We start from the raw sequence: 24,732 nt of genomic DNA, 5'->3' as shown, positions 1-24,732 counted from the left end.
TTTATTTCTAATAACAGAAACTGATAATTCAGAAAATAGTTTAGCATTTCCGGGTTTCTTTACAGCTTTATAACAATAAAATCAGACTATAAATCTTATTATTTATACTCATTAAATTAGTTTTTAGATAAAGCGACAGATTTACGTAATTTTTTCATATAATAACAATAACAATGTAATCCATATCGAATCTTTAACGTTGTGCGACAAGGCACGTGACTGTAAATTCGTCATTCTAACTCCGTGCAAGTACAATGTTGCTTTACATAGAAATAGTTTTTGAAGAGTCTACATAATTCAAAAGTTATTAGATTCGAATCCAATACATCGAGATACACTGGATACAGCTACTAAGTACTTACACGAACAAAAAGGCATGCAAAAAAAACATGCATGTATGTATTTTTTGTATTAAAAAGTATATTTATTTAGAGAAAACTGAATCACATCAGTTGAGTAAATAGTTTTTTTTTTAATATTCAAACAAAATAATACTCGACCTATTGAGAAAAATAACCTTATAAGAAAATAATTTTAGAAAATTCCTTATAAAGATGGCAGGTTTATTTCTCCTAACTTGAGTCGTTATCGTCCACCATTTATAATGGTACTCCATTTTTTAATAATGTATCTTAGAAGGTTACCACTAGAACAGGGGCAAACTAAAACAAAGAGACATTTTCAACGAATTATATTTAAAAAACTTTTAATTTAGTCTGCATTTAGAATAGGTGAAGGAACTTTATAAAAGGCATCGAACTCTACATTTTTACATATAAATGAAGCTTTTAAACTTGCTGGCCAAAAAATCGACTTCCATTTTTAGGAAGAAGTAGTACTATAGAAGAATTTAATGTAAATTATTATGTACTAAGCATTGTAATAATCTAATGTGTTTTTTAAGGTAATAATTTTTAGGATTAATTCGATTGTAACCAAGAATTAACAAAAATGAAAAGATTATCATAAATATATGTACCTTGTGATGTGCCCCGATTTGGAGACTCTGAAATAATAAAACATTGGAATATTTTTTTAGCCAAACCATTATTAAAAAATATAAATACATGTCTAAGTAAAAAGGCTTTATCGAAAAAATGTTATCAATAATTAAATATAGTGCGATGGCGAGATGCATATGCCACATGCTTCTTGAATATTTAATAGTAAATAGAGAAGTTCCGTTGAAAAACAACTTATTATTTCCACGTGCACATTCAATTATTAGCTATTTATATTTAAATGCTATTTGTAAATGTCTTAGATATCTAATACATGCACATTGAAGCACAAATAGTATCTCCTCGAACACTGTCCTTGCATGCTGCAGTTAACAGTTAATTAAGATAAGAAAGATCCTTTTGGGTATACCCATTTTTTTTCACAAGGAATGGATGAAAAAATTATATTTTTTTAATAATAAAAAGGCTTAAAAATACAAGCGTATATCTTAATTCTTAACCGATGACTGCGGGCTCTAACCCAAGCTAGCACCACTGTATTTTCATGTCATTCATGTGCTTAATTCGTGTTTATAATCTATCTCGACTCTCGAGTTCGGTAGTGAAGGAAACATCTTGAAGAAATATGCATGTGTCTAATTTCAATGAAATTATGCTATGGGATTCCACCAAACCGCATTGGAGCACAGAGGTTGAATATACTCCTAAACCTTTCCTCACAGATAGAGGCTTAACAGAAATGTGAAAATTGCATGCTATAAGTAATCCTATTATTTAAAAATGGAATCCAAAACACGTACTTATCGCGTTATTCTCACTTTGCAACATAAAATGCAAATCAATAGTGGGAAATTGTATGTCATTATCATGTCCGTATAGACGTTATACCTAATGTTTAGAGGAAGTCGAAAGGCGAAGTAAGGAATATTATTATTATATACTCTGGGGAATTTCTTTTAATATATGATATGAAATACATTCCGAGAATAATACAATATTCTTGTGAAGGATTAATACAGCTACGCAGTACAATCAAGAAGAAAGTTTTCGAGGAGATGGCTTGGGTTTATTCTGCAACACTTCTTTGTTGCAGTTTGTTGAATAATCATGGGTATGGGTTCATAATTAGTTTGTTCTTCTCTTAATCCTTTTCTTTTTTTATTGGTGTGTTTTAACATATTGAAAATGTATCTGTAAACGCAGGATACGTGTAAGTTCAGTCTGAGTGCCAGAGCAAATACTTAAAAACCAGCGGAACCACTTGTATCATGGTGGGCGGTTATGATATCGTTTGCACATAATACTATTCGAGGCAAACAATTTAACTTAATTACAATTTAAGGCACTCGGGCACCCACGTACAAATATGGTTCGATGTCATCCGATCCCCCATAAAAGTTTTTAAGTGACCTTCTAGTGAGCTTACTGACAATCGAGCAGCGTAGGATTTTTTTACCAAAAAAATCATTTCTAAAAAGTTACTACATATATTGAATTAATATGATATTTTATAAATGCGATTTAAGAATTAAGTCAAGTATCGCAGAGGTCTTAATTTCGAAATTTAGCCATTAAATGCTTTAAGTAATAAATTTAAATAGCTTCAATTGTAGTTGTAACACAATATTGAAATATAAAACATCAAATTGAGTGCTATATTAATCAAGTTTTACCGGCTCTTTTCGGGTCACTGAAAGTAATGGTGTTTTGTATTCTTGTCGCCATAGATACAACCTCGCTGCCCTATAGTTATCGCATCTCGCTCGCATGTACCTAATAAAGTTCAAGGCTCTAAATTTACTTAACGAATAAAAAATATATCAAAGGCCCGATTATATTTCCATAAAACACGTCATGAAATCTGAATGTACTTCGGTGTAATCTTGTTTTCCTCTTTTACTATTTAAAAGCTAATAATAATTATTATTATACGCTTCTTGTAATGATTATGATTTAAAAAGTGATAAATCTTTTTTTTTTAATATAGAGACTGTATATTCCTAATTTGCACAGTGAATATAAATTATGAATATTTGACTTATATGTCTTGGAACTGTGTCATACTATCCTAGTGGATAGTAATAACTGCTGAGTAGGTAGCAGTTATTCCACCATAAAATGAAAAACTTTGTTCGATGAATTGAAACGTAAGTAATGCCACACTAAATGTTCTTACGTTTCAAACCTATGTCCGTTTAATACATGTTAAAAGAATTATAACATTTTAGATTTCATAGTAAGTGCTGAATTGACTTTGTAGGAGCGAATCATACCCACATATATCTAGGCATTATTTATGTAGTATGTTACTATTTTCATGTTCTAGGTAGACAGAGGTCCAAGTGGACCACCTGATGTTAAATGGTAATCACAGCGCAGGAAGAAATATTAATTGACCATTCCTTACAAAGCACCACAAAACTCTGGGAACTAAAATGTTATGTCCTTTGTGCCTATAGTTACACTAGCTCACTTACTCTTCAAACCGAAATACAACAATAGAAAGTATTTCTGTTTGACGGTGGAATACCTGATGTGGGTGGTGGACGGGCTTACACAACAACCTAAATAGTGAAATGTTTTTACATGTACTGTCAGCATTATGTATAAAGTAACAGAGTACCAAATACATCGAAACCCCTCAAGTGGTCACTATTCAATGACATAAAAACATAAATAAGTACCACCATAACCACCATAGTGCCTGGTCATAGGTAACAGCCTATATGTGTTATCTATGGAAAACTTAATACGGCGAAGCACCTGCACTGACCTGCCAGGTTTATTAATAATTTTATTTTACTTGAGATTAGCAGACAAGGTAAATATTCTCAGGAAACCTGTATGTTTCATGTACAATGTACGTGTATCATACGTAGTATTAATAACTTTGTTTTTCTTGACATCAATTACTTTCAAGGATTTCTCTTTTTGAACTTATAGACCGGGAGATGATAATGACAAAATATTTGGTCATTTGTACCAGTATCGTGGTTCTTCAGGGGTCTAATCACGTAAAGGCAAAAAGGAAAATGATGGTCGTAGCGCTCGCACCGGCGGCCCACTCGCGTGGGCGTTAATCGAACGAGTCGGAAAAATAACGAGTGTCGAACGATTTGTTCGACACTCGTTATTTTCAACAAAATTTCGTTTCCATTCACGAAAATCACCTTGCCATACTTTTCCGGCTGTTCCCAATGGCCGCCATACATGGTACAAATCGTTTGGCGATAAAAAAAATTACTCCTTTGCAGTGGTATGGCGGCCATTGGGAACAGTCGGAAAAGTATGGCAAGGTGATTTTCGTGAATGGCTACTCGACGATAATAAGCAATGCAAAAATTAGCCTGCTACAAATGGTTGAATGGTTTTATTAAAATTAACGTATTCGCGTCGGTATGGCGGGCTGTAAGCCACACCCGAGAAGTATGGCATTACGCTACCGCCTGCTTATTTTTTTTCGACTATCTGAAAATACAAGCATTTTTGTGGAACAAATCGTTCGACACTCGTTATTTTTCCGACGCGTTCGATTAACGCCCACGCGAGTGGGCCGCCGGTGCGAGCGCTACGACCATCATTTTCCTTTTTGCCTTTACGTGATTAGACCCCTGAAGAACCGCCATACTGGTACAAATGACCAAATATTTTGTCATTATCATCTCCCGGTCTATTATTCAATTCGGAACTTACTTATACTTTTAATTTATACTAGCGACAGGCTCCGGCTTCGCACTGGTGCAATACTGATACTAAATATACTACAGAATTTGTTTTCCATTTCACATTAGAAAGTTCTTAATTTCTACTATATTCAGTGTTTCTTAACTATATGCCTTTGTTTTTCTTGTCTTTATTACATGTCCATGTATTTTATACAAAAATCTTCCTCTCGAATCAATCTGTCTATTAAAAAACCGCATCCAAATCTGTTGCGTAATTTTTAAAGATAAGCATATATAGGGACTGACAGCGGTAAGCGAATTTGTTTTATACTATGTAAAGAGTTTTATTCCCAAAAAATTATCCAGCAATAATTTACAATGTAAAATATTCAAGACCTATCTATACCTGTAATAAATGCGATTGTACCGACTCTAGTAAAACTTTTCATGTTTAAACCTCTCAACCAATTTAAATTAATTTTGATAAGGACATAGATATCCATTGTTAATCAGGAAAAACTACATAGACTACTTTTTTTAATTCATCCATCAATGAATTAAAAAAATAGTAAATTTGTTTTTGTGTGTAGTCTTATAAATTTAAACTTATAACATATTCATATAAAAAAAGAGCATCATCCAATAAAATTAGAAACATTTTTTATATTGTTTAATAAATAACAAGCAATAATAATTTCATTGATTTCATTTTCTATATGTTTCTCTTAGTTAAATGCTATGTGATTCCTGCTAAGCCAACATCAGCGAACAGATAAGCACTTAATTCCATACTAAAATAAGTATCAAATTCCCATGAACTCACATACACTTCTATTAAGTTTTCATCTCTACAGTGAGCAATGTTTTCTGAAACAACAAAATAAAATTAATAACTGTGTTTGAGTATCATATTATATTAAACTCAACTCATTAGTGCTGTCATACATTTGGTCTAATCTAGAATTAAAAGCATTGCTATCATTCAAGATAATTTTACAATCATTTAAATGTAAAAAATTACTGACTCTTAATATGCTATGTTCACACATGACAAATGTTGTGTTTAAAGGAGTTTGAAGCTTAATCTATTCTGCTCAGATATGAGTGATTGAAGAGGCATATTTTCATCCGATTCATGCAGGCTTCAGTACATTTTTGTTCACTGACTCGTACCATGTAAACTATATACAAGAATCAAATTTATTGAAAAAGTTTATTTTTATATATGAGCGTTGAATGCTTAAAATATAATGTTGATTATACACCTGTTATGATTTTTTTCAAATTAAATTCTTTACGCAAGCTATTGTATATATTTAGGATATTTTCTGCAATTTCACTAGCTGGCCAAGTGTTGATGACAGGTTCATGAGTATACTGGAGCTGAGCTAATGCTTGCATTTGATTGTTTATGATGCCAACACCTAGAAATATATGAAATTTATCAAAAAATAAGAATTGTATATATTGCAGTTTAAGAACAAATATGGAAAGTATTATTGCTAACCTTCAACAACATTCTCTAAGCTATCAAGGGCTTCTAATAAATTGTCTGTAAGTGGTTTTGTTTGATGTGGATAGTAGTCATCCTTATATTCATATAATTTAAGAGCAGATATAGATTTACATATTTTTAAGCCCTTTTCTCTTATAGTCGACCAATCACTCAAAAGATGGTGTAGACTAGTTATATGCGAATAAACTGTTTTTGAAATACCCGGACTGTCCTTGTTTGGTGTGATTATTTCTGTAAATAATTTTATAATAATAATAATTGTTTTTATATTTTCCGCAAAGATATCTATCACATTATAAGTTTATTTTGCAAAGTGTTTTACCTTTTGGAATAAAATTAACTGAATCAGTTTTAATTTTGGTAGGGGTAACAGACATTTTTGTGTTTCATAAATTATTATTTGTTTTACGTATATAGTTTAAAGAAAAATTAATGATATAAACTAACTAAAGTACTACTATAAGAACACAACTAAAATTGAATTATTCAGAAGCAAGTTGATCCGTCGAATAGTTTATATTAAAATAAAAGTGGCATTCACATACAGAGTACAGCATAAGAAAAATAACTTCTATCACAACACAAATTTTTGAAATGGACTTTTAAAAATCACAATGTTTATAAGGTTATGGGTTATAATAAGTATAACCAGATTTAACTTTATAGAAACTCATATAGTTAAAAAAGAAACTAAATAGAATAATTGTCTTTCTGGCCTTCCCCTCATGTATTTTTTAAATTAAATCTAAATAAATTTTAAATAATAAACACTAAGGAAAGTCAAACTCAGAGTTACCATTATTCATAAAATTGTAAATATATTTTGATATTAAAATAATTGTAAAAGAGAAATCTCAATAAGTATCGATATTTTGTATTTTGTTTGTAATAAAATAATGATATGTGGCTGTTGTTTCAAAATTTTTAAATATTTTTTTTTTCTTTATTATTGCATACCATAATTGACTAAATTTCGGTAAATGATTAATGCTCTTGCTCAATCTAAGTTAAGTGATGTAATAATAATGTAATTATTATATAAAACAAAATACTGAAATAAAAAGAACGGCAGACAGGTGACATAATGCAACAATTAGCATAAAATTGGTTTTTCAATTCGTTAAGTATTTTTAAAAACATATATTTTACAACAAAATTTTAATGAATGAGAATATGACTCAGCACTAGCAAGCATACTCTTAGTTTTAATAATTAAGCTGATATAAACAAATATATTATAGTTATTAATAATTAATTTTTCTTTATTTGTTAGCTGTTAAGAAATAATCATTTTTTTAGGAAGTAATTATTCATCCCAGAAATAAATATGTTGGGGAAAAGAATTATTATTTTCCCAGCACATAACTTATTAGTATCCAGAGCAGTATCAGAAATATAAAAAAGTAAGCTGTCACTTTATTTTCATTTTTCAGTTGTCACTTCGCAGCAAGCAAAAGTTTTGTACTTAGCTAACTAGTGTTTATTTATAATTTATATATTTCTTAAACTTTACAATTTCACTTCTTAAGGGTAACCAGCATAATTTATTTATAACATATGACAATTAATCGGTTTGTTTGAACAAAATTAAATGATATAAGGGCGCATTTTCATTGGTCGATATGGCCCGCATTCGGAGTGCGGGAGATTTCTGTAACGCATGCCATAGGGCCCGCAAAGAGTTTATCGTTTTCACTGGTCGTCAGAGCCCGCATTTGAAGTGCGAGAGAATTAGGTACCCACAGTTTTGAGATAAGCAGACGTACTCGCCATGGATCAACAATTATTGCTTTGTGGAGCAATTTTGACTGTTTGCGGTGTATTAAAAAAGAAATTAATAACTTCTTTGAAGAAAAAGAAAAAGAGATTTTGGATGCGAAATTTACTTAAAAGTAGAAAGATGCACGGTGCTTCTAATACGTTATGTGCGAACTTGAATCCGGCATTGGAATGTGATGTAGAAGATCATGATATTTTTTTCAGAATACCTAAAAACTTATTTGACGATTTATTGAGAAAGGTAGAAAAAAGAATTGAAAATAAAGACACATTATTTCGTGAGGCTCTTCCTGCAAGATTAAAACTTGAGATCACCTTACGTTATTTAGCTACTGGGAGATTCTTACAAAAGTTTATATTACTTATTTCGTGTGTCCCCTTCTATTATAAGCAGTTTTATACCAGAAGTGTGTGACACTCTCTATGATGCACTGGCAGATTATATAAAAGTAAGTACATATTAATATAAAAATAGTAAATAATATTAAGATTATAAAGTAAATGTTTATTTAAATTTTGCAATATTCTTACAAATTTGTACGTTAAGAAGTTTTAATTGAGCAGAATACACTTCCAGTCACCTAAAGCGTACCACCCTTTTTTATGGACACCAATTTATTGAATTATATTGAAATGCCGTTTTCGGAGTGTTATGGGTAAAACAACAAATAAGGTTACAAAATATTGTTTTCAAATGTACATTCTTAGAAATAGTTTTATTTGATAGAAAGAAAGAAATTTACTTCTCTTCTTTTGAAAAATCTTTCTTTCTTTCAAATAGTTTTATTTAAATTTTTTTCATTTCCATCCATCCATCCTGATGGATTTTTTGCCCATTTCCGTCCACTGCTGGACATAGGCCTCTCCAATTGCACGCCACTGAGATCATTCTTAGGCTACTCGCATCCAGCTTCTGCCTGTATCGTTTTTCTCCGATGTACGGATATTGTGTACAACCATCTCTAAATATTGACTAACAAAATATTTCTTTATTGTTATTAGTTTCAAATTTCAATGTCTGGTGGATTACAAAGTGGTTCGATTTTGGTGTCCGCGAGTGTAGTAATCATTTAATCAATATCAAATAATTAAATGAAATAAAAATGCCTTACCAGGCAAATAGATGTTGCATAATTATAAATAATATATAAAATTGCTTCATATGTTTGTGAAACTGATGTTATTGAAATCGTCTTCATAGTTAGATAAATTAAACACAGATGTGGAACTTAAATATCCTGCTTTTCTGGATCAGAGATATTGGACGCCGAGGTACCATAGGACAACAACGAAGATTTGGTTTGCTGTCTCAATGCTTTTAATTGAATTTCCGATAAAGCCTTTTGAATATCTGTTTTTGCAATAATTGAAAATTCGCGTGGCAATGTAGTCGAGGCATTCTCGGCATTTTATTTATTTTGTCAATGGCTTCATGTACCTCGTCCTGTCTTTTATTTGATTTGCCCCTCTTCTTCGTTGCTAGTTTTGATGGCACAGTGAATGTAGATGAAGACGTTTCGGTTAGTTCTTGAACTCGATTTTCAATAATTTCATCCGCAGCATTTGAGTTTTCTTCTCTATCATACTCTTCTAATACCGTATTATTATTTTCGAAGTCAACAGTATCAGTAGCTATTTCAGAATTTTCATCGATCTGTAAATAAAAAATTTCATGATTATATGTTCCTTTTTCAGGTCCCAAACACAGAACAAAAATGGATGGATATAAAAACTGGATTTCAGTTAAAGTGGAATTTTCCTGGATGTATTGGGGCAATTGATGGTAAACATATAACCTTGCGAGCTCCAGCCTGTAGTGGATCTGAGTTCTATAATTATAAAAAAACTTTAAGCATCGTTTTACTGGCTTGTGTCGATGATGATTATTCATTCACTTATATTGATATTGGAGCAAAGGGCAGATATTCTGACGGCGGAGTTTGTAGTAATTGTTCTTTAAAACGAGCCATTGATGACGGTAGTCTGATTATTCCAGCAGAAAGTGTTATTGTTGCGGATGCTGCATTCCCGCTTCAAAATAATATGATGAAACTATACCCGGGAAATAATCTAACGACACGGCAAAAAATTTTTAATTACCGTCTTTCAAGGGCTCGGCGAATTGTAGACAATGCGTTTGATATATTGACAAGCCGATTTCGAATTTTTGAAAAACCAATAGCCAACAACGTCAAGGATACCATAAAAATAACAAGGACATCTTGCGCGCTTCATAATTGGCTAAGAAAAAATGATTCTAATTATCTTGAACCTGGACTTGCGGATTATGAAGATATCTCTACTGGTATAACAATTAATGGCTCCTGGAGACAAGTTCCTCTTCGAAACTTCGAGAACATGGGAGAAGATAATACCTTAACTGAAAATGGGACAACAATTCGGGATAGATTCGCTGATTACTTCAGTAGTGAAGGTGCAGTGCCGTGGCAAACAAGATTTATTCACTAACATTCCGGAACAATTTGAGGGTAGACTGCACTAGGGACAGCGCCGCGGCAGAACAGTTTCTTTAATAATACACTTCTCACGAAAAAAACGAAACATTTCGATTTTTATTTAACTTATGATAATAAAACATGAAGTACCTATATAAAAAAATATATTTCAATTAGATCATCAATTCATTAACATTTTTAATTGAACACCTCATAGGTATCACTACTAACCTAAACACACATTTCTTCAGTAATCTTTATTATTATATATTAATAAAGATTACTGAAAAAATGTGATATTTTATATAATATTATATTTCTTAAAAAAATATATTAAATAACCTACTTAATTAAGATTGTCTTTGGTAACATAAATAAAGTTTGTATACTTACATTTGAAAATGTCTTCTCTTTATTTTTAAATGCTCTTAAAAATCCATCGGCAATTGAAAACCATGAATGCTTTGTATCGACCGAGTTATCGACTGACTAGTTTCATTGGTCGTTATCCCGAATGCGGATATCACCCGCACACGTTTAATCGACCGAGTTATCGACCAGTGGATTTCATTGGTTGTTAGCTCGCATGCGGGTACTCCCCGCAATCGGGCTAACTACCGACTTATCGACCAATGAAAATGCGCCTTAATGATAACCCTTGGGTTTATATAATTTAATTTTGTTTATACTTTAGTCGTTTTATAATTTTATTTTTAATAAAGCGGTCAAATTCTCTTTTTAATAATATTCTTAATACAGGACTATGTCTGGACCCGTGCAAGATGTAATTGAAGAAGACGCTGCTGATTTACAATTTCCTAAAGGTATTGCAAATTCATATATCACTCCAATTATTAATTATTATAGTTAAACTGTATAGAACTTATTTTTTCTGTATTATATTATTTTATAGAATTTGAAAATGCAGAAACGTTATTAATATCTGAAGTTGACATGTTACTGGAACATAGAAAAGCTCAAAATGAATCAGCAGAAGAGGAACAAGAATTTTCTGAAGTGTTTATGAAGACACTTACATACACAAATATGTTTAAAAAATTTAAGAACAAAGAAACTATAACTGCTGTCAGGAAGTAAGTACAAATGGCTTATGCCTAAAGTATACAAATTTAAAATAAACTTAATAAAAGATGAAATTAAGGTATTCAAACAAAACGTAACTGTCATGTTGTATACATAACGAGTCATTTCTATTATTTTCTAATAATTATATTACTTTTTATTTTAGTCTACTCCAGTCTAAGAAGTTACATAAATTTGAAGTTGCAAGTTTAGCAAATCTATGTCCAGAAACACCAGAAGAAGCAAAAGCATTAATTCCCTCATTAGAAGGGAGATTTGAAGATGAAGAACTCAGAATATCGTTAGATGACATACAAACAAAACGTAGTATACAGTACTAATAAATTTAATTAGATTTTTAAAGATTTTTGACTTATTTCTACCTCCCATTTTATTAAACTTAAAAGAAGTAAAATATTAATAAGTATTTTTGCACCAGTTATTTCCATAAATAGTTTGTATTTATTTTAAATAATATATATATTTAAATTGGTTTTAAGAGTTAAGGTCCTAAAAACTTGCAGAAAATTAGTGTATTTTGGGTTTATAAAGAATTATGCTTACTAGACATAGTCAATTTTTATTAAAATAAAAAAGCAGTTCTTAAATCAGTCTGTATATTGGATATGTCTGCAATACAGCAAGATACATTACAATGAAAACAGGTAAAAGTGATAAAATATTGGAAACAAAAATAGTAATTAGAATTTCTTCTCTGAAACAAAACTATAATAAAACCATTCTTATCTTTACTTAAAATCGATACTATTATTATTGATGTTAATTAATGCCTCTAAAAACAAGCCTTTTGTCGAGCATTACGTGTAAAAAAAATTAAAGAATTTTTTTTCAATAAACCTCAACAATTTTAGAAAACTAAAACTCAACAATCCTCTCATAATTTCCTTAATCACTAATTTTGTCGCCTAAACATTATTTTTAACAAAATGCTGGACAAAAGGCTTGCTTGAATTATAAACTTATCTCAATGGGCACTTTTGGTTTAGTTTTAATGTTAGTATTTAATCTAATATCATAGTAATAAAAATTACAAACTTATCAATCATCTAAAAGCAAACATTAAAATAATATTAACCATCTATAAAAGAACTATCAAATCTAAGGTCCTAGCAAAATTACTTTTATGGTACATCTTGCACAACTCCTACCCTGAACATACAAAAATATCTTTATGTACTTTAAAAAACATTAACGTTTCTACATAAAGTTGTTTGTGGTAAATATGTTTTTCCAATAATTGGTAGGTAGTAGTGGAATGTGGCAACAACTTTATGTAGAAACTTCCTCCACACCCAGTGATTTACATAAAATGATTTGGTAAGGGTACCTTTAATAGCACACATTTATTAACAGCTAATATTTTCGGGTCACCTAAACTTACTAAACCTTAAATTAGGTAACGACATCGGGAAAGATAAATCCTAAAGTACAACCTGGACCTGTGACATAAATCTAAATATTGTAAGTATTATGTTAATAAAGCATAACATCGGTTCGGGGTTCGTGTGTGGGGAGTCTATAACGTCACGGAAGCTAACAGGAAGCAATGCAAATATAAAGCTTACAATTACGGAAACTGTACATATTTTGTTATAAATGTGCAACTAAGTAAAGGATTTGAGAGGAGACGAAACAAAATTTCCAGTTTGAAACAGCATTCTCGCAGTTTTACGACGTACACGGTTCGCTAGAATATTTGTCAACATTACAGCTAGATATTGCACTTATGAGAGAAATCTACACAGTAATCCGGTTTTTAAATACTGGCTCGGCTTTGTCTTTCATATTTAAATGATTTTCATTTTCTGCGCAGCGAATATTATTATTATCCTTATTAAATATTTACTACTAATGAATGTGAAATCATAGATGACTTTTTTATTAGCTTTGTATAATACTACTGAATATTTTTTAAAGTATCTACATACATGTACTTTAATAAAAATAGAAACGAAATTATTTGTACAAATATCAAAACGTTTTTAGAATTGATCATTTGTCACATTCACCGATAAATAAAAATAAACTGCCTTCCAGTTACCGTAAGTCCAAAAGATATTCAACATTCATTCCTACCGTGTCATGTCACAAGCCAGTAACAGCCCTCACTTTACACATCTAAAAATCACTCCTCAGCACCTTCGGTAACACTTCACAACTCGTGGTTACTGCTTACTTTGTGCAAGACCTATGAACGTCAGCTGATAAATAGATACAAGCACTCGCGTGTTTCAGTACCGAAAGTTGTCAAGTAACAATCAATATTCACTTACATATCACATTCATTTGTTAAAAAATAACCAATACACATATATAAATTATAACATATAAATATCAGCAACTCGAAATTTACAATCACAATGTTTACATTTGAAATTCGGCATATATCATAAGTATGGCTCTTAATAAAAATTTTGATTTGAGCAATGACAAGATTTAAAATACTCTATATCCCAAAGGTGAGCCGTCAAAAATATATATTTTTTTCTGCCGTCGAAATTTACAAAACATTAAAAAAAAATAAGCAGATCTAACTATGTTTTCAACATTCTACGTTATCAGTCTCGATGATAGAAATGCGTTTTGGCCAAAATGAGAGATCCAATTGGCATGGTCCATTCTTTCCTATCTGAATGATATAATAACGAATACCGTGTCTATCCAATATACCCAGTACAGATACCTGACACCCTACGCATTTCTTAAGAAAAGTTTAAAAAAGCTGTATACATACTCTTTATATACAATCGAACGTTGATATTATTATCTATGTGTAATGTACCTCTACGAGGCGATAATAATTCAATTTCTAATACCAGATTAAGAGCAAATGGCGCACATGCTATTAAGTATAAACTTCTTTTTATATTAACTTTATTATAATCATTGTCAAGATACCTGTACCAAAGCATGAGTAAAGATTTCAAAAATCAGTCTATCTTCTTCCACTTTCTTATGTCAAATCCCATTATTTAAAGCTATCCTCATTAGAAAAACAGCCTAGATCAAGCTTACCACTCCTATCCCGTCTCCGATACTCTGGCCCTTGAGAATTTTGGTCCAAGATTATTTTATCACCAAAGATAAAAACACAATAGCAATTTACTCAGAAAACTAAATCAAAATTAAAAATGTGTTATTCGAACTATTAATTTGTAATACATAATATATCAGTTTATATACACACATTTTAAAGAATATTTGAGATCAAAATTGATATCCAGTCACTTTCCACGTCTGCTTCTTTACTTCCTCTCACTTCATCATTAAACGATACTAAATACTCTATATGAAAATCGAATCGATATAGTTATACGAAATCTTGAGCTTTATTTGACGGTTTGAATGCAAATAATACGCAAAACGGTTAGTGACCTTGCTTTGGTTGGTTTAACTAAATCCAGTTCCGAAATAGTCGGTAGCGACATCGAACGACACCAAACGTCCTCGTTCAATGAAAATTGACAAACATCAAACATTAGGTTACTAAATTATTACAATGGACATAGCTATTTGCTATATTTTTAGTATCCAAATAGAAAAATTTAACTTATATACAATTATTGTCACTACTGATTAAATTTGTGTTGTACTCTTTCAGATAAGTATGAATAAGTACCACCAACATTCTATGTTATAATAACAAAACATTTTAACTGTTATGATATTTTTTACATAATATTATGTAAAGCAAAGGAATTTGTATCCATTTTAATTAAATGTAAGCATGCCATTAAAATATTAATTAACAATTTGATAGGTTTTGACGAATGCAATTGCTCAATATGTAGTGAATAGAAAGAGAAATTGTGTAGCATACACTATATCTCTTTACCAAATATTTAATACATTATATGACATGCTCAATTAATTATAACAAAAATGTTAAGCTGTAATAGAAGCGATTGTATGTTTTTATTTGTATATAAAAGATCATATCCATTAATAGTGTAATTTTTCTTTTTATATGAAGCCGAAACTATTAATTTGAAATCAACTGTAATATGACATTACTAAACAAAATTGATTGATTTATTTAATTAAACTATAAAAACCACGTATTTTCACTAACTGTTTTATAAAGTAAAATATTGAAAATTTTGAATAGAGCCAGGTACTAGTTTAATACTATATCCTAAATCATCATAGCTAGCTGTTCACTCAGCTGTCAAGGAAACGCCATTCTCAATCGACGACAAAGGATTTCTCCATCGAAATTATAATACATTAATTCATATGAGGCGGGCGACATGGCTTTGATACTTACAACTTGATGATTAATGTAGAATGAAATTACCTAATGTTACGAGAGATTGAATATTGAAAAAGATTAAGAACCTTTAAATTTGGTGAAAGTAAAGGTTTACTTTTATATATAAAATCAAATGGGTCACGATTTTTATGTTACCATGTAAGTGTCACAACTTTCACATTTGTATATCGACGTATAATAAATTAATTTTGATATTAAAAATATTCGAATCATAAAATATTTCCATCAAGTCTATTCAGTATCGGGCGGCAATCGCGAACCGGATGGATTCATCCCAGTCAGTGTCGAATGATATATAGGAGCGTGTCAATATCCTCCCGAGTATCGGGGATTCGTCCGAGGCCTATGTCACACGAGTAAATTCCCCACAGAGACAAAGCTTTATAGAACCGCGAAGCGATGGGTACAACAAACGGTGGTATAACAGTAACCAGTTAACAAAACGGGTACGCTTCAGCTTGGCTAGTTGACAATCTTATGGCATGAGAATCAAATTACGCTTTAAACTTGCAATACAATTATAAAAATAAACTTTTAAAAGATATACGGTAATTTATATATTTTTTAATTATATTAAATAAATTAAGACCTTGTTTTCGAAAAAAAAAATTAGCGGCTATATTTTTGAATCTATGTATATAGAAGAATATATTTATAACAAACAAGCTTGGAGTTACCATTGAAATTGTTTTATGGTTAATATAAAGTCTTTCCTACTGGTTCTTTTCGGTAAAATCTGAATATTGTATTGTATCATCATGTGACCACCATACCAAAAATGGCAAATGTGCACTCCGTGTGAGCTATGTCTCTGTGGGGTATTTACTCATGTGCCGGTGCGCGAGTGTATGTGTGTGTATGTCGGTGTCGGGGCGGCAGTTGTCAGTCAGTGCGGCTCGGCGTGCGGTTCGGCGTGCGGTTCGGCGGGCGGCTCGGCGTGCGGCTCGGCGGGCGGCGCGGGCTGCAGCGGCTGGAAGGCGGAACCCAGCGACGGCCGCAGCGTGAACCCGTGCACGGTGGGCTTCATCACCGAGATCGGCTCGGCGTACGAGCCCTCGCCGGCTTTGAGGTTAACCTGTCGATCACATGTAGTCATGTATAGTACACAAATTAAATGTAGCATCGGAAAATGCAATGGAATTAAAATAAAACCGATAACTGCCGATTGACACAACCAATAGAAACAGCTCCCTATCGCGCCATTCGACGCTATTCGTCGCTATAGATTCAAGCGTCAGAGAAAGCAAGTGCATGTAAATCGACGCGTCAAATTGACGAATATATTAAGTCATGAATTTTGGGAATATAGAATTTTCAAAAATAAAATGACATCTTAATCACCATCAAAATCAGGATTTTGTGTTATTTGAGTTTTTTTTTTTGTTTAACCTCATAGTTTCAATTCTGTTAAGTTTTAAGCATTGAGGTACTGGGACCTACACAAGGACTTGAGTATGTAAATAAAGAATTAAAAACGGAAGTAGGGCAACACAATCATAAAATGTTACCTTTTCACAACCATCTGGAGGTTCCCGGGCTAAGAAGCGATTAATTTGTGGAGAAGTTCCAAGCTTCGAGCCGTCAAGATCAGGTGATGAGCACACACTGCCACCTGTAATTAAATCAATACAAATATTAGTAATTCCACAGGACTTGTAATATAAAGATGTAACTTCTAAAAAGCTTGTCTTAAGTCTACCAAAACAAAAGTTGCAGATGACTTTTTATATTGGATGTGCTATTAATAATTTTGTAATACTATTTTAAATGTATACTAGTCTTTATATGGGGACTATTTGACTTTTTTTAAACAATCTAATAATCATGGCCACTTAATACAACCACCATGCAACTAATCAAAATTATTGTAAACATAAAATGGAATGGTTCTCGTCTTGAAATGATGTAATGATGAATTGACTATGCACATTCCATAGCTTGCACCTTCCATCGAAAATCAGATTTCATACAGTACTAAAAAGGTCCACCACCCATAACACTAATAAATCAGTCTTATTAAAGTCGACACCATAAAATATAAACGAAATTTTCTCAATCACCAATTTCTTATCTTAATTTTTAAAATTACTAACAAATTATAACCTTAGTTTAGTAGTATTAGTGATACTATAGTTTTTTTGTAGTAATAGTATTAGTTTCATTGCAATTACAAGAATTCCATGTTAGATTTAAACATAACTTTATCACCAACACTTATATCCAGTGTATATTCTTTTTTTTATTTTTGACAATAGTTATATTCATTGTACCTCTAGGGATATGCATATAATATATTATAATATAATTTTATAAAATAATTTATACTTAAAACATGAGATTACTAAGAATAAACAATACTTGGCCTTACTTATAAAAGTTGTTTAGAGAGTATGAATGTAGTTACGATATACGAAAGGAAAATAAATGATAGCAGAAAGAGAATACAAAACTTACTTTTGTAAGCTAAAACAATGTTTATATGTCAAGCCAGTTATAGAAAGATATTAAAATAAATAAATTAACTTAAAAATTCACATGCTTGGAAGTTAATAATTATTGTGTTTCATGCTAACATCTAATGGGTAAGGGATTCTCTAAATATAAGAGCACACTGCAACAACTACAAAAAATTGTTAGAAATACATCCCATTTTCTTTTAATTTCATATTGGAGGTCAATTTAATATAAAAAGGAATACTAAATGTAATACAGAGTATATTAGTTAAGTTGTAGTGTACTCTAATTGGAAACAAAGATAGATTTAAGACCTGCCGCAAGTAGCTCGGCTGAGCCCGCACTGGAGAGTGAACCTCGTGATGGAGGATCTATACCCATAATTCACAATCATTTTATATCTTACCATAATTTATAGATACAAAATTAATTTATGACATCTTTTGTAATTAGGATTAATTATCTTATTGTAAACATATTTTGAACATTTAAAGCAATAAAGGTTTAACATTTATAGTAAAGAAGATCAAGCAAGGAAAGTTAGCTCTAAATATACATTTAAGGAAACACCAAAATTATGTAATAGCAGTAATTAAGAAACATATTTGAGAAATGTACCTGAAGAATGAGCTGTATGACAGAGGTCATGAGGAGTCTGAGTGTTGACTGAACGCCTCAGAAGTTCTGCAAGTGGTGCACGATGACCTTCAGGAGTAACCTAAAATTTAAAAATTGTACATATTTACTGTAAAGTTTAAGAGTATACTAATTTTTGGTATAAAATCATCAGAGTAAATCTTGTAGACAGCTTTATTTATACTAGTGTTCACCTGTTATTTGCAATATTAATAATAATTATTAATTATAATATAACAAAACTACATAGGAAATTGCATGTTGCAATATTATTTTTTCTACTCTTATATCAATTTAATTTTTTTTAATACCTAAGAAAGAAGCTTGATGTTTCCATAACTCTGTTACCTCTTCACCTTTAAGCTGCCTGCTTTATTTCCAGTTTAAAACTAATTAAGACTAAATTTAATTTGGAAATAGTTTGGAGTCCTGAGGAAGTATATAAAGCACTTCTTTTATTCACCCCTCAAGGGAATTAAATGTGGGTTTGTGTCCTATAGGTAAAATTTTACATTTTTTTTACAGGTAAAGCCACAGGTGCACCTATTAGATTTATACATTAGCTTTATATAATAGACACACTAAGATATTTTGTATGTGACTAGTAATATTAATGTTAACCTTAGATTATTGTTACACAATACATACATAATATTAAAAAAAATCCAACCTTATCTCGTAGTCTATCAAGATGTGGAGTCTGAGTACCACTAGCTGGACAAAGAACAAGTCTTTCAATTTCTTGGTTTAGACCCTCAACAGAAGATCGTGCTGCTCTTAAAGGTACACCGCCACTACCAAAACGGGACCCTATAAATAACAAAATTATATGTGGTTACAAAATTATTATTAATTTTTTTATTTATACATTAACATAAATATATTTTTTTTAATGTCATAGTTTAACTAATGCAAAATTGAATGTAATTTTTTCAAGGTACTTACAAAATCCTGGACTCATTGAATGTGTGGAATATTCTCCTGATGCTGTAGACTTGTGAGGTCTTTGTAGACGACTTCTTAAAATGAAACGGTCCAATTTGTCATCATCAGAGCCCCTAGATGATCTCCCAGAAAGTCCACCTCCATCATCTGTCTATTATAAAAGAAATAGTTAAAACATAGAAATAATAGCATATGTTTATATTCATGAATTATTTTTATTCATATATACATATAACTTTTTATAAATATTGTTATGACATTGTTTGATCTGTACTGTTGTCAAGTAATGATAGAAAAATTTAGTAAGAAGTAGCAGCCTGTAAGTGTCCCATTTGTTATGCTAAAATCTGTCCTATTAAGGAGAAAATAGTTAGGAGTTATTTCCACCACATTGCTCCAATGTTGATTGGTACATAAAAATATTTTCCTTAGGTATGTTTTCCTTCACATTTACTTACTCTGAACACATCATTATTAAAAATATAATTTCTTATAAATAAACTAAAGTAACTAATAAATGAACTGCATCTTAACAATAAAGATTTTTGTCTGTTAAAATAACAAAAATTGATGAAGAAAAGCATATTGAGAAGAATGATCTATAACTTAGGTTTTTGCAATATAAGTAAGACATTTCAAATTAAAATCCTACATATACCTACATGAAATTTTGATAAAGTAAAATTCATAATTAATGATGTATAAAAGATAAGGATTTTTGATACTAAGCATATAATTTACAAGATTAAAATATTGATGTATGTTTTTTTTTAAAAATGCAAAGTTATAAATTTACAATTTGTGACATCCCTATTAAAAAGGATTTACAAAGGCATTTTGATTATATTTATATTCTGGAACTCTAATTAATTTTTATGTTATATATTTATACACATAGCCACAGCAAATATATGATTTAATTAAGAATATAAAACTGATTGTTGTTAAATAATTAAAGTGGATATAAGTATTAAGTATAATAGTCTTGTTTTATAACCAAGGATTTATTAATCACGAACTGTTAGAAGTGCACAATATAGCTGAGTTATTAGAAAATTACATTAATTGTTACTAAGGTTTATTTATTCCTACTCCTATTGGAATAGGCTATATGTAAATATTTTTTTTGACAATAACAAATAGCAGTTTATATATAAACAAAAAGTATTTATATTGTATAGAATCTTACTTGTGTAGACTTATCAACTTGTAGCTGGCCTGCATGGAGGTAGTAATCCCTGGGCCATTGTCCTTTGTGATATAAAGTATCTAGAGAGGCTGTGCGTCTGATTACATTGGACCCAAGCCGTCCTTTGCCTATAATTTTTTTAAAAAAAATATTTAAATAATTTAAGATTAGTTTAGTTTGAATTTCCTTATTTTTAATACTTTTAATTTATTAACTAATACAGTTTAAACACTGAATTTAAGTAAGAGTGCGTAAAACATGTTTAAATGTAAAAATACTTTACTGAAGATTATTGTTATATATAGATAGTATATGCCAACTGTCTCTAAGACAGTAATAATACTGTAAAACAATAATATAAAAAACAGTATTTAATTCCATCAAATATTAGCATTTCAATCACAATCGCTTTTTAGTTAACACGATATTTACTACCACATAAACTCATAAAGTTGTTTAGTAAAGTTTTATGATAAATTAGCCAAAATAATAATGTTTTATTAAGTTAATAATTTCTAATCCATAATAACTCATCACAAATTTAACATTACGTGCACGATAATACCTTTGTAGTTAACAGCTCCTGGACTTCTTTGACCAGATAGAGCATGGTCTGGTGATATTCTTCGCCATACATTTGTTGGCGAAAGTGTCGGACTATTGGCTGCATTCTTTTTGAGCCCCCCACTTTGCTTCATCACAGACGACACAGGTAGTGTCGCTCTCATAGGACCCTGTTTTCCAACAGGACAGTCCGATTGTTTTCGAACACGACCCGACATTTTCGTATTCGATAAGTTACACTCACTTAAATAAACTATTTTTGCACCAACTATAACATATAAACTAAAACACTTAACCACTATAATGTCCAATAAAATAACAGAAACCGCCGACGCCGCACAGGTTCTTTGTAGAGGGAATTTGTTAGGCCTTATAAAAGCTGCGCTACGTAGTTATTTCAATGATTATACTGTACAGTATTGTTGCCGGTGAGTTCGTTAAACGATAAGTAAACATGGAACCTCTGTGTTTAACCTTCATCTAGCATTTAATGGATGAAACAGAATTTATCAAACAAGTCACATTTTTTTCTGCACTACAATGGATGAATGAATAAAACTGACAGATGACATGGGACATCGCGCCATTCCTAGACTTTTAAAAAAAACATTTTAACTAAATATCACTTTGTATGTTTTTAATTGAAAAGAAAAGTAAGATAAAATAATGCATTAATGACCGAAACAAAATGATTTATTTCTACTCATCGGCATTGCAATTAACAGCTGATTACTCCGCCATGACATGATTGTCTGTGGTCGGATTAGGCGTAAATGTTGCTATAGCCAACTTATACACAAACATTTTTTTTTAACAACATTAGGCACGCACTACATGTAACATCTCTGCATTTTTCAATACGCACTTTAGCGCAATGCAGGGCCGTAGCCAGGATTTCATTTCGGGGGGGGTTTGTGCTCCAGGAAAAAAAAAGCAACAGGTTTTTTTTTTAAAAAATAAGCATAAGTAGGTATATTAAAATTAGACATAATTTATACACATTTATTTAGAAGACAACCGATGGCTTATTTTATGTTATTGGGGGTAAACGAGCATGAGGCTCACCTCATGAAATGATTACTATCGCCCATGGACATCTGTGGGGCTTGCAGGTGCGTTACCGGCCTTTAAGGAAGGAGTACGCTCTTTTTTTAGAGTTCCGAAGTCGTATCGGTTCGGAAAAAGCGTCGGCGAATGCTGGTGCAACAGAGTGGTTGTGCAAGGTAGAAAATGTCTTAAAATTCGTGATGTTGTGGTTTTTTGAACATTAAGGTGGTGCGGGTGAAACTTGGAATTTTGACGAGTTGTCCGAAGGTGAAATTTCGCAGCCGGGAATAATCCAAACAATGCGTCCGAACTTTTTCCGTGAAATATTCGAAAGTAGAAGATGCAGAGTGATCTAACATCTCTAAGTAAAGCTAAAGGATCAAGCAAGTCGAAAAGGGCTTGATCGTCGATAATTCGAGCCGCTCTGCGTTGGATACGGACAAATGGAAGCAGATTTGTAAGCAATATTCCATGTGGGGTTCAATTTGCGCCTTGTATAGTTTTAGGCGATGGGCGGCGTGAAATATTGTCATGGCTTGCTGAGCACACCGAGCTTTTTTGGTGCCAATTTGGCTTTGCGTTCCAATTGACCGCGGAACTGAACGAAGCTCGAAATGTCCACGTCAGGTATTCCAATACTAGATGTGGCGGCTATTGGAATCTTTTGAAATCGTAGAGATACGAGAAATGGTAATTTTTTAGCAGCTAACGCGCAAACTTGCCTCTTTTTGGGGTTGAAGTGGACTAATTTTAGCCAGCGGGTCCGAAACTACTAAGTAAGCCTAAGGGACTACTAAGGGAGAGTACTTTCCCGCCATCAGATATTTTAATAGCAAAATAACAATCATATATGGCCTAAGTTACGCCGGGCCCAGTTAGAGTCTTTGTTTAATGAAGACTCGATTTCAGACACAAGTTTGTTCCGGTTTTCTCCGACGTTTTCCCGAGAAATATAGTACTGTCATTTGCATAGCAGTGAATGTTACAGATTTGCAACAAGTCACTGATATGCAGAAGAAACAGAGTGGGTGATAGAACGCAGCCTTGTGCAACACAGACATTAACGAATTTTAAATCAAAGCATGCACCATACAACGACTTTAATGTTCCGATCTGCCAAAAAGCTGGTGATCCAATCGCATAATTTCCCGATAAGATAGCGGAAGGGAGCTCCGATAGAAGCGCTTTGTGCCATACGCTATCGAAGGCCTTCGCTATGTCCAGACTGGCCGCCAATGCCTCCCACATGCTCTCAACTGCTTCCGCCCATCTATGACTAAGGTAATCTAGAAGATCACTGGCTGAACGACCCAGATGGAAACGAAACAAGGAGGTGATGGCTATTGGCCTATAATTGGACGGGTCTGGGCGGTTGCTCTTTTTAGGGATAGGATGCACCAAAGTAGTCTTCCAGGAGTTCGGCTGCTTTCGTAGTCGGCGACTATTTATTAAAGAGCGCCGACTATCTGTTTTTTAATAATATAATATGAATATTCTCAATAAAATATACAGGATTATTGGTATTTTGACGAATATCCGTTAGGAGGTGATAGGGGTGACTATTTAAACTATTGAGGAGGATTTCACATGAGGATATTTTTGTACACTTTTTCACTGCAATGAACATGTCATTATAACAGTTAGTAATTCCATCTTGATCAAATGTAGCTTCTAATGGTTCAGAGTTATTTTCCAAATAAGACGGGACTCATGAATACGCGTTAAGCTCAAATTTATAAAAAATAAATTTCCCTTCAGGAACTTCTTCGTGAGAATAGTAAGGATAGAATTCTGCGTTGTTCACAGTAGAACACACTGTGTGTGCTGTGCTCTGTTATAGAGAGTTTCTCAGATTCCCTTATCAATACTTATTTAGGCTATATTACAATATGTATTATTAACTTAGCTATTGAATTGTTTCTGTTTCTAAATTTTATTTTAAATTTGTATTAAGTATAGTAGATTTTTTTCATTGGTTGTTATTTTTAGTTAATTTTGAGGGAATTTTAAAGAGCGACCTTTAGTGCGAATTCGTTCATGTTCGACTACGAATTTCTACCGTCCTTTCTGATTATTTTATTTCGATTGATTTGAAATAATTTACTTCTTTTTAAAAAATTTTGGAAAGCTAAGAAAACGGTT

The 24,732-nt window shown here is 31.7% G+C and overlaps 3 protein-coding genes across 4 annotated transcripts; 1 reads left to right on the top strand and 2 right to left on the bottom strand.

Moving 5' to 3' along the window:
- Positions 1-5,315: 5,315 nt before the first annotated feature.
- On the bottom strand, positions 5,316-6,938 carry LOC124534221 (cyclin-dependent kinase 2-interacting protein-like). The gene is made up of 4 exons (XM_047109946.1): positions 6,466-6,938; positions 6,135-6,374; positions 5,893-6,051; positions 5,316-5,494 (listed from the first exon to the last, which is right to left on the bottom strand). The coding sequence occupies exons 1-4, from the start codon at positions 6,518-6,520 to the stop codon at positions 5,364-5,366; spliced, it is 585 nt and encodes a 194-aa protein (XP_046965902.1). The 5' UTR covers positions 6,521-6,938; the 3' UTR covers positions 5,316-5,363.
- Positions 6,939-7,560: 622 nt separating this feature from the next.
- On the top strand, positions 7,561-11,824 carry LOC124534222 (DNA-directed RNA polymerase II subunit Rpb4). Its single transcript, XM_047109947.1, has 4 exons — positions 7,561-7,673; positions 11,138-11,202; positions 11,292-11,472; positions 11,628-11,824. The coding sequence occupies exons 2-4, from the start codon at positions 11,142-11,144 to the stop codon at positions 11,800-11,802; spliced, it is 417 nt and encodes a 138-aa protein (XP_046965903.1). The 5' UTR covers positions 7,561-7,673; positions 11,138-11,141; the 3' UTR covers positions 11,803-11,824.
- Positions 11,825-16,514: 4,690 nt separating this feature from the next.
- On the bottom strand, positions 16,515-22,317 carry LOC124534011 (protein FAM117B-like). Of its 2 annotated transcripts, XM_047109624.1 has the most exons (8): positions 21,545-22,317; positions 20,980-21,107; positions 19,791-19,941; positions 19,516-19,655; positions 18,828-18,927; positions 18,524-18,580; positions 17,264-17,367; positions 16,515-16,830 (listed from the first exon to the last, which is right to left on the bottom strand). In XM_047109624.1, exons 1-8 carry the CDS (start codon positions 21,759-21,761, stop codon positions 16,642-16,644), a joined length of 1,086 nt encoding a protein of 361 aa, XP_046965580.1. In that variant the 5' UTR covers positions 21,762-22,317; the 3' UTR covers positions 16,515-16,641. The 2 variants fall into 2 exon arrangements, with proteins under 2 accessions (XP_046965580.1, XP_046965581.1); XM_047109625.1 differs by lacking the exon at positions 18,524-18,580.
- Positions 22,318-24,732: the final 2,415 nt, after the last annotated feature.

The sequence above is a fragment of the Vanessa cardui genome, chromosome 12 (assembly GCF_905220365.1).
Source record: "Vanessa cardui chromosome 12, ilVanCard2.1, whole genome shotgun sequence".
Classification (NCBI taxonomy): domain Eukaryota; kingdom Metazoa; phylum Arthropoda; class Insecta; order Lepidoptera; family Nymphalidae; genus Vanessa; species Vanessa cardui.
This window is presented reverse-complemented; position numbering and strand designations above follow the sequence as displayed.

Excerpts from the sequence above, each read along its gene's own strand:
- LOC124534221 (XM_047109946.1), bottom strand. The coding sequence starts at position 6,520 with ATGTCTGTTACCCCTACCAAAATTAAAACTGATTCAGTTAATTTTATT. Across the intron at positions 6,052-6,134 it reads CTTAGAGAATGTTGTTGAAG|GTGTTGGCATCATAAACAAT; the intron begins GTTAGCAATAAT and ends ATATATTTCTAG. Across the intron at positions 5,495-5,892 it reads TTTGAAAAAAATCATAACAG|AAAACATTGCTCACTGTAGA; the intron begins GTGTATAATCAA and ends TTGTTGTTTCAG.
- LOC124534222 (XM_047109947.1), top strand. The coding sequence starts at position 11,142 with ATGTCTGGACCCGTGCAAGATGTAATTGAAGAAGACGCTGCTGATTTA. Across the intron at positions 11,203-11,291 it reads TGATTTACAATTTCCTAAAG|AATTTGAAAATGCAGAAACG; the intron begins GTATTGCAAATT and ends ATTATTTTATAG. Across the intron at positions 11,473-11,627 it reads ACTATAACTGCTGTCAGGAA|TCTACTCCAGTCTAAGAAGT; the intron begins GTAAGTACAAAT and ends TTTTTATTTTAG.
- LOC124534011 (XM_047109624.1), bottom strand. The coding sequence starts at position 21,761 with ATGTCGGGTCGTGTTCGAAAACAATCGGACTGTCCTGTTGGAAAACAG. Across the intron at positions 18,928-19,515 it reads TTGATAGACTACGAGATAAG|GTTACTCCTGAAGGTCATCG; the intron begins GTTGGATTTTTT and ends TTTAAATTTTAG. Across the intron at positions 18,581-18,827 it reads TCATACAGCTCATTCTTCAG|ATCCTCCATCACGAGGTTCA; the intron begins GTACATTTCTCA and ends TTATGGGTATAG.